Genomic DNA, 9,087 nt, shown 5'->3' on the forward strand with positions numbered 1-9,087 from the left:
AAAAAAAAAAAAAAAAATTCTGCCATATAAATTCAGTATCACTAAAAATTCAAAGACATCTACTGTTGAGTCACTAGCTTTTAAAACAGGGGTACTAAAAACTTAATCTCTATTTGTATGCTACACACAATACCATTTGGACCTAAGCTATAAAAGCGTATCTCATTTTATTTATTGTATTTTATTTTTATTTTTTTTAAGTTGGAGTCTCACTTGGAAACCCAGGCTGGAGTTCAGTGGCATGCTCATGGCCACCAGAGTCTTGGACCTGCTGGGCTCAGGTGATCCTTCTGCCTCAGCCTTCCAGGTAGCTGGAACTATAGGCATGCACCACCACACTGGGCTAATGTTTTGATTCATTACAGAGATGAGGTCTCACAAAGTTGCCAAGGCTGGTCTTGAACCCATGGACTCAGGCAATCCTCTCACCTCAGCCTCCCAAAGTGCTGGGATTAAAGTCAAAACATGGGAATTGAAGAATATAAAAGAATATCTAAATAAAGTACGAACTTACCATTGGGTCTAGGATTGTCTCTTCTGTCAGGGAATCTTATTAATGGAGTGTGTGGCTTCACCACCTGAAAAATAAAATGCATGAAAAAAAACCTCATCAACTGTAAAAGAAATGATCTGCTAAGCCTCATAAATAGATACCTTCGCTAAAATAAAATGATTTATGATTGGACAGCAACTTCATTGTTATTTTATTTTACTTTTGAGGAGGGGCATCACGCTGTCACCAGGCTGGAGTACGGTGGCACGATCAGAGCTCACCACAGCCTCAACCTCCTGGGCTCAGGTGATCCTCCCCCCTCATCCTCCTGACGAGCTGGGACTTACAGGCACACGACACTATATCCAGCTAATTTTTAAAATTGTTTTTGTTGAGACAAAATCTTGCTATGTTGCCCAGGCTGGTCTAGAACTCCCAGAATCAAGCAGTCCTCCCACCTCAGCCTCCCAAAGTGCTATAATTACAGACGAGAGCCACTGTGCCTGGCCCCAATTTAACTGCAACTTTATTTATTTCAGTCAGACTCTTTTTTTTTAAGTTGGAGTCTTACTCCGTTGCCCAGGCTGGAATGCAGTGGTGCAATCATGTCCACTGCAGCCTTGGCCTGCTGGGCTCAGATGACCCTTCTGCCTTAGCCTCCCAAGTAGCTGGGACTACAGGCGCATGCCATCAAGCTGGCAAATTTATTTTTTTATTTATCGTAGAGATGAGGCCTCCATGTTGCCAAGGTTGGTCCCCAACTCCTGGGCTCAGGCAATCCTCTTGCCTCAGCCTCCCAAAGTGCTGAGATCACAGGTGTGAGCCACCATGCTTGGCAAAAATATTAACATTTTTATTCATAAAATTCCAGATAGTGGCATAGATGATCTTAAATGGATGTATTAGTATAAAAATCTTGGAATATACAATACTAAGAATCTAATGAGCTAAGTACTATTTGCAACTGATCTATAAATGGCTACGTAACATGAGACTGAGGTATGTTTACCTGCAATATATTTGTACTACATATTATGCATTTTATTTTATTTATTTATTTTGAGTGAGAGTCTCTGTCACCCAGGCTGGGGTGCAGTGGCACGCTCATGGCCACTGCAGCCTTGACCTGCTGGGCTCAGGTGATCCTTCCGCCTCAGCCTTCCGAGTAGCCAGAATAACAGGCGCGTGCTACCACGTCTGGCTGATTTTTTGATTTATTGTAGAGATGAGGTCTCGCCAAGTTGCCCAGGCGGGTCTCGAACCCGTGGGCTCAGGCAATCCACTCACCTCAGCCTCCCAAAGCGTGGGATTACAGACTAAGCCACCGAGCCCGGCTTCATTTGTTTATTTTTTAATTTAATTTAATTTTATTATTTTTTGGGGGGGGGACTCGAGGGGGCAATGCATTTTAGATGGGCACAGAAATAAATAGCCTTTGGACTGACCTGAAAATTCACCACCATAATTCTGCTGTCATGAGAAAATTCTGAACTATATTCTCGCTTTCAGCATAAACTCATGCTCAAGTCTTCCATGTTAAAAATAACACCGCAGGGCGCAGTGGATCATGCTTATAATCCCAGCAGTTTGGGAGGCTGAGGTGAGAGGATTGCCTGAAGTCACAGGTTCGAGACCAGCCTGAGCAACTTAATGAGCCCTCATCTCTACAATAAATAAAAAAATTAGCCAGGCACAGTAGCACGTGCTTGTAGTTCCAGCTACTTGGAAGGCTGAGGTGGAAGGATCTCCCGAGCCCAGCAGGTTGACACTGGGGTGGCCGTGAATGTGCCACTGTACTCCAGTCTGGGCGACAGAGTGAGACCCTAACTCAAAAGAAGATAAAAAATAAAAACAAAAAATAAAAACAAAAAAACCTTTCTCTGTCTCTCTGTTTCTTCCCTTTCATCACCAAACTTAAGTCAATGTTCTATCTATCCTACTTTTCACTATTTATTTTTCATTTTTATTTTTGTAGAGATGAGGTCTCACTATGTTGCCCAGGGTGTTCTCAAACTCCTGGGCTCAAGCAATCCTCCCGCCTTGGCCTCCCCAAGTGTTAGGATTACAAGTGTGGGCAACCACACATGGCCTTCTCCTATTTAGAAGTTCGAAAAGGAGCCGGGTACAGTGGCTCATGCCTATAATCTCACACTGGGAGGCTGAAGCAGGAGAATAGTTTGAGGCCAGGTGCTTAAGACCAGCCTGGGCAACACAGTGATACACTATCTCTACAAAAGATAAAATTAAAAAACTAGACGGGTATGGTGAGGTGCACGTGTGGTCCCAGGTACTCTGAAGGCTGAGCTAAGAGGATCACTTAAACCCAGGAGTTCGAAGCTGCAGTGAACCATGTTTGCACCGCTGCACGTTCAGCCTGGGTGACAGACATTTGAATTCTCTTAAAGGATAAGCAGTTTTCTGTTTTTTTTTTTGAGTTGGAGTCTCACTCTGTCGCCCAGACTTCCCCAGCCGAACTCAGTGGCTCAGCCTGTTGTCCCAGTACTTTGGGAGGCCAAGGCAAGAGGATTGCCTGAGCCTGCGGGTTCGAGACCCACCTGGGCAACCTGGCGAGACCTTGTCTCTACAATAAACCAAAAATTAGCCAGGTGTGGTAGCGGACACCTGTACTTCCGGCTACTTGGAAGGCTGAGGCTAGAGGACTGCCTGAGCCCAGGGGTCTGAGACCAGCCTGGGCAACTTGGCGAGACCTGGTCTCTACAATAAATAAAAAAAATTAGCCGGACATGGTGGCGCCTGTCTGTACATTAGTTCCAGCTACTTGGAAACCTGAGGCAGAAGAATCACGGAGTCCAGCAGGTCGAGGCTGCGGTGGCCGGGAGCGGCCACTGCGCTCCAGCCTGGACGACAGAGTGAGACTCCAACTCAAAAAAAAAATTAAAGTCCCATGTTTGTAGTCCCCCTTTTTGGTAGAAATTTTTTAATGCATAAAGTAGAGAGAATAGTATAATAAATCCTGATACACTCACCAGTAATATAATCTTTCTTCATGCCCTTCCACCATGAAACAAATCTCATCTATCTTATCCCGTCTCATCTGTTAATGCCTTCCACTTGTATCACCAACAAAGAGGTCTGTAAAGTTATTAACTCCAATACTTATTTTTCCCAATTTGAAAGCAGTCACTGTTTAACTGACCATATTATAAAAGTAATCATGGTAGACACTTTAGTTCATCTTTCTAATAAGCTTGTTGATCTGATATTTGTTCAGACAAACCTCAATACTTTTATCATGCCTAACAAATTAACAGTAATTCCTCGCTGTCATCTAATATTTGGTTTATGCTCAAATCCGTCTCAAATTGTCTTTTTAAACTCTAAATGTAAATACAGAAAGAAACAAATAGCTCCAATGTACATTAGTTAGATAATGTCATTAAGGGAAAAAAAAGAAGCTAATCCAAATAAGTTTTGTACATAGTGCTAGACCAGATTACAAAAATAATCATGGTAGAGACTTTAGTTCATTTTTTTTTTTTTTGAGTTGGAGTTTCACTCTCACCCAGACTGGAGTGTAGTGGCATGCTCATGGCCACCGCAACCTGCTGGACTCAGGCGATCCTTCTGCCTCAGCCTTACAAGTAGCTGGAACTACAGGCATATGTCACCACACCTGGTGAATTTTTCTTGACTTATTATAAAGACAAAGTCCTGCCAAGTGGCCCAGGCTGGTCTCGAACCCCCAAGCTCAGGCAATCTTCTCGCCTCTCGCTTCCAAAGTGCTGGGATTACAGGCGTGAGCCACCATGCCCGGCCTTAGTTCATTCTTCTAATAAGCCTACTGATCTGGTCTTTTTTCAGGTGAACTCCAATACTTTAAAACTTTTTAAAGATTTCTTTTAACTTAGTTCCCAATGTGACAGTACTATTTTTTTAACCTTTGTAAATCTGTTTTATGTTTCTAAATTTTTTTCTTTTTTTGAGTCAGAATCTCACTCTGTCGCCCAGGCTGGAGTGCAGTGGCACACTCACAGCTACTGCAGTCTCGAGCAGCTGGACTCAGGCGATCCTTCTGCCTCAGCCTTCCAAATAGCTAGAACTACAGGGGCGTACCACCATGCCTGGCTATTATGTTTTAAAATCTTTGTGGGGTTTTTTGTTTTTGTTCTGAGATAGGGTTTCACTCTGTCGTCCAGGCTGTAGCTATAGTGTGGCATGATCATAGCTCACTGCAGCAAGGATGGACTACATACCCTCAGTCTAAAGGTAAAAATACAAAGAAATATTGAACTTACTTACAAGGTTGGCTGTCGGTAGTTGTATAGATATAGCTATTCTGAGCCATTTTGCATATATTATAGGATTAAACTGTTGTCTTGGGGAACCAGGGATTTCCTCGTAGAAGGAGGAAAATACAAGTACAGGATGAGGGAAGGTAAGAAAATGCTAGGCCGGGCTCGGCGACTCAGCCTGTAATCCTGCGCCTCTGGGAGGCTGAGGTGAGTGGATTGCCTGAGCCCGCGGGTTCGAGACCCGCCTGGGCAGCGAGACCTCATCTCTACAATAAATCAAAAAATCAGCCGGGCGTAGTAGCGCATGCCTGTAGTTCCAGCTACTGGGAAGGCTGAGGCGGAAGGATCGCGGGAGCCCAGCAGGCGAGGCTGCGGTGGCCGGGAGCGGCCACTGCACTCTAGTCTGGGCGACCGAGTGAGACTCCAACGCAAAAAAAAAAAAAAAAAAGAAAGAATGCTGTGGTAATAAGATTGAAATTAGAAGGGTCAGAATGATTCATGACAAACGCCATGAACCTATTCAACCAGTCCCCTATTAATGTATATTTGCATTGTTTCTAGTCTTTCTTTCATTACAAACAATGCTATGGAGTGAATCCACCAGTACTCTTGGCCAGTGTTTGTGGGATAGACTCCTAGGCAAAAGGACTGCTAGGGCCAAAAGGTAAAAACACCGAACTCCCCTTCAGAGGGCTGTACTCTTTCACAGCTCCACTACAGTGAATCAGTGCCTGCTTCCCTATAGGTTTGCCAACAGACCAAGTTATCCAACTTGGGGTGGGTTTTTTTGTTTTTTGTTTGTTTGTGTTTTTTTTGGTTTATTTTATTTATTATTTATTTATTTATTTATTTTAATCAATATTTTTTATTATGGTTTTGTGGGGTACAGTTAAGGGTTAGGTGTACAATTATGTTTCATTCAGGCACCCTGTTGATAAGAGGTGTTTCCCCTTCCCCAGACAGATATTTGCTACTGTTAATCCCATCCCCCTCCCCCACCCATAGTTTCCCAGTACCAGTCATTTTCTTTTGGTATTACATTGGATGTTCAAGGTTCATTATATGAGTGAGAACATGTGATACTCGGATCTTTGTTTCTGTGAGAGGTCACTCAGTATTATAGACTCTAGTTCCATCCAGGTTGCTGCGAAATTCATGATTTTGTTCTTTTTTATGGCTGCATAGTATTCCATCGTGTATAGGTACCACATTTTTTTAATCCAGTCCTCTTTTGATGGGCAGCATGGTTGTTTCCAGGTTCTTGCTATTGTGAAGAATGCTGCAATAAACATTCGTGTGCAGGTATCTTTTTTATAGAGTGATTTGAGTTCTTCAGGGTATATTCCCAGTAGGGGGACTGCGGGGTCATATGGGAGGTCAATATTTAGAGCTTTTAGGAACTGCTACACTGCTTTCCACAGAGGTGGCACTAGTTTACACTCCCGCCAACAGTGTAGAAGTGTTCTCTTTTTGCCACACTCTCTCCAGCAGCTGTTTTTTTTTGAGTTGTTGATAATTGCCATTCTGACCGGAGTTAGGTGATATCTCAGTGTGGTTTTGATTTGCATCTCCCTGATGATTAGTGAGGTTGAACATTTCTTCATGTGTTTGTTGGCTGATCAGATGTCCTCTTTTGTGAAGTGTCTGTTCATATCTTTTGCCCATTTGATAATGGGGTTACTTTTTTTTTCTTTTCAGCACGTTTTAGTTCCTTGTAGATCCAAGATGTTAAGCCTTTGTCAGACCTGGTGTTGGCTGTTTTTTTTTTTTGAGTTGGAGTCTCACTCTGTTGCCCAGACCGGAGTGCAGTGGCCACGATCCTTCCGCCTCAGCCTTCCAAGTAGCCGGAATTACAGGTGTGCGCTACCATGCCCAGCTAATTTTTGATTTATTGTAGAGATGAGGTCTCACCAAGTTGCCCGGGCGGGTCTCGAACCCGCGGGCTCAGGCAATCCATTCACTTCAGCCTCCCAAAGTGTGAGATTACTGGCTGAGCCACTGAGCCCGGCTTGGGGGTGGGTTTTTTAAGAAACTTAATTGATAAAAAAATGTTATCTCTATGTAGTTTTAAAAATCTTTTTTTAGAGATTCGGTCTTGCTATGCTGCCTAGGCTGGTCTCGAACTTAGAGTCTCAAGTTCTCCTACCTCCGCATCTCAAGAAGCTGTGTGGTGGTAGCTCATTGTTGTCTTAATTTTTTTTTTTGAGTTGGAGTCTCACTCTGTCACCCAGACTGGAGTACAGTGGCCACTCCCGGCCACCACAGCCTTGCCTTGCTGGGCTCCGGCGATCCTTCCACCTCAGCCTTCCAAGTAGCTGGAACTACAGGCGTGCGCTACCACGCCCGGCTGATTTTTTGGTTTATTGTCGAGATGAGGTCTCGCCAAGTTGCCTAGGCGGGTCTCGAACCCGCAGGCTCAGGCCATCCACTCACCTCAGCCTCCCAAAGGCGCGGGATGACAGGCTGAGCCACGGAGCCCGGCTAGATTCCTTTCTTTGCACATGGGCATCCAAATTTTCAGTACCATCTGTTGAAAAGATGATCTTTTCTCCATGGTATTGCCTTTGCTCCTTTGTCACAGATCAGTTGATGGCCCTTTAATTTTTGCCTTTCTAAATATCGTTTGTTTGGTTTTAAGACTAGCTCTCACTTGTCACCAGGCTGGAGCAAAGCGGCATGACCATAGCTCACTGCAGCCTCAAACTCGTGGGCTCAAGAGATCCCCGACTCAGCCTCCTGTGCAGCTGGGACTATAGGTGCAAGCCACTGCGCCTGACCTATTTTATTCATTTATGTATGTATTTATTTTTGAGTCAGAGTCTCACTCTTGTCACCTGGGCTGGAGTGCAGTGGCACGCACATGGCCACTGCAGCCTCGACCTGCTGGGCTTAGGTGGTCTTTCTGCCTCAGTCAAGTAGCTGAACCACAGACGCACACCACCATGCCTGGGCTAATTGTTTTTGTGTGTGTGGTTTACTGTAGAGTCGAGGTCTCGCCAAGTTGCCCAAGCTGGTCTCGAACCCCCGGGCTCAGGCAATCCTCTCACCTCAGCCTCCCAAAGTGCTGGGATTACAGGCTGAGCTACCACGCCTAGCCTATTTTTATATTTTATAAAGATGGTGCCCAGGTTGGTCTCAGTGCATCCCCAGTTTTTATGTTGAAACACCTCCAAATCTTTGTAGTTGTCTGAAGCTAATTCTTTAACAGATATAGTACGGCTCCTGGAAATGAGTTATTAAAGTTTCAAAAGAGGCTGGGTTCGGTGGCTTAGCCTGTAATCCCAGCACTTTGGGAGGCTGAGGCGAGTAGATTGCCTGAGCCTGCAGGTTCAAGACCTACCAGGGCAACTTGGCAAGACCTCATCTCTACAATAAATCAAAACAATTAGCCAGGCATGGTTCGCACGCCTATACTTCCTGCTACTTGGAAGGCTGAGGCAGAAGGATCGCTGGAGCCCAGCAAGTCGAGGCCGTGGTGGCCGGGAGTGGCTACTGCACTCCAGTCTGGGTGACAGTATGAGACACCAACTCAAAAAAAAAAAAGGTTCAAAAGAGCTTGTGGCCTTTATACTGATTCCAGCGTTCAATAAATGTTTCTTTTACATTTATTTTCTTAATTACCTTGAATATGTTATCCGTAAGTCTTCTTTTATTAAGTATTATTTTTGAAAACTCTGATGATTTTTGTTCCCGGTTGAATGTTTGAGTTTCTTGCTGGGATCACCAAATATTTTTTTCTTTAAAATTTTAAGATCTATGGCTGGGTGCAACGGTTCAAGCCTGTAATCCCAGGACTTTGGGAGGCCAAGGCGAGAGGACTGCCTGAGCCCACAGGTTCGAGACCAGCCTGGGCAACATGGTGAGACCTTGTCTCTACAACAAATCACAAAATTGGCTGGGCGTGGTAGCGCGCGCTTGTAGTTTAAGCTACTTGGAAGGCTGAGGCAGAAGAACTGCGGGAGCCCAGCAGGTCGACGCTGGGGTGGCTGTGAGCCTGCCACTGCACTCCAGCCTGGGCAACCAAGTGAGACTCCAACTTTAAAAAAAAAATTTAAGATATAGATTGAGATTTTCTTTTATGTCAGGAAAGTTCTGTTAAATTTTAAGTTTGGGGATTTTGTTCTAGTCACTCTTTTTTTTTTTTGGAGTTGGAGATCTCACTCTGTCACCCAGTCTGGTGTGCAGTGGCACGCTCATGGCTCACCGCAGTCTCAATCTCCTGGCCTCAGGCGATCCTTCCACCTCAGTAGTCCTGAGTAGCTGGGACTACAGGCATGTGCCACCATGCCCGCTAACTTTTTTCTTTTTTTGTAGATTTGAGGTTTCACTATAGTACACAGG

At 44.6% G+C, this 9,087-nt stretch overlaps 1 protein-coding gene across 1 annotated transcript in view; it reads right to left on the minus strand.

The window, feature by feature from the left end:
* Window positions 1-8,710, minus strand: part of LOC103252705 (28S ribosomal protein S36, mitochondrial) — a gene marked incomplete at its 5' end in the record, with an annotated part of 12,865 nt that extends 4,155 nt beyond the window's left edge. The window contains 2 exons of the mRNA XM_008051294.2: window positions 515-578; window positions 8,678-8,710. Of these exons, the coding sequence (XP_008049485.2) occupies window positions 515-578; window positions 8,678-8,710 (97 nt within the window). The remainder of the gene's footprint in view (window positions 1-514; window positions 579-8,677) is intronic.
* Window positions 8,711-9,087: the final 377 nt, after the last annotated feature.

Source organism: Carlito syrichta, unplaced genomic scaffold, assembly GCF_000164805.1.
Source record: "Carlito syrichta isolate Samal-C Ts95f unplaced genomic scaffold, Tarsius_syrichta-2.0.1 Scaffold169390, whole genome shotgun sequence".
NCBI classification, from domain to species: domain Eukaryota; kingdom Metazoa; phylum Chordata; class Mammalia; order Primates; family Tarsiidae; genus Carlito; species Carlito syrichta.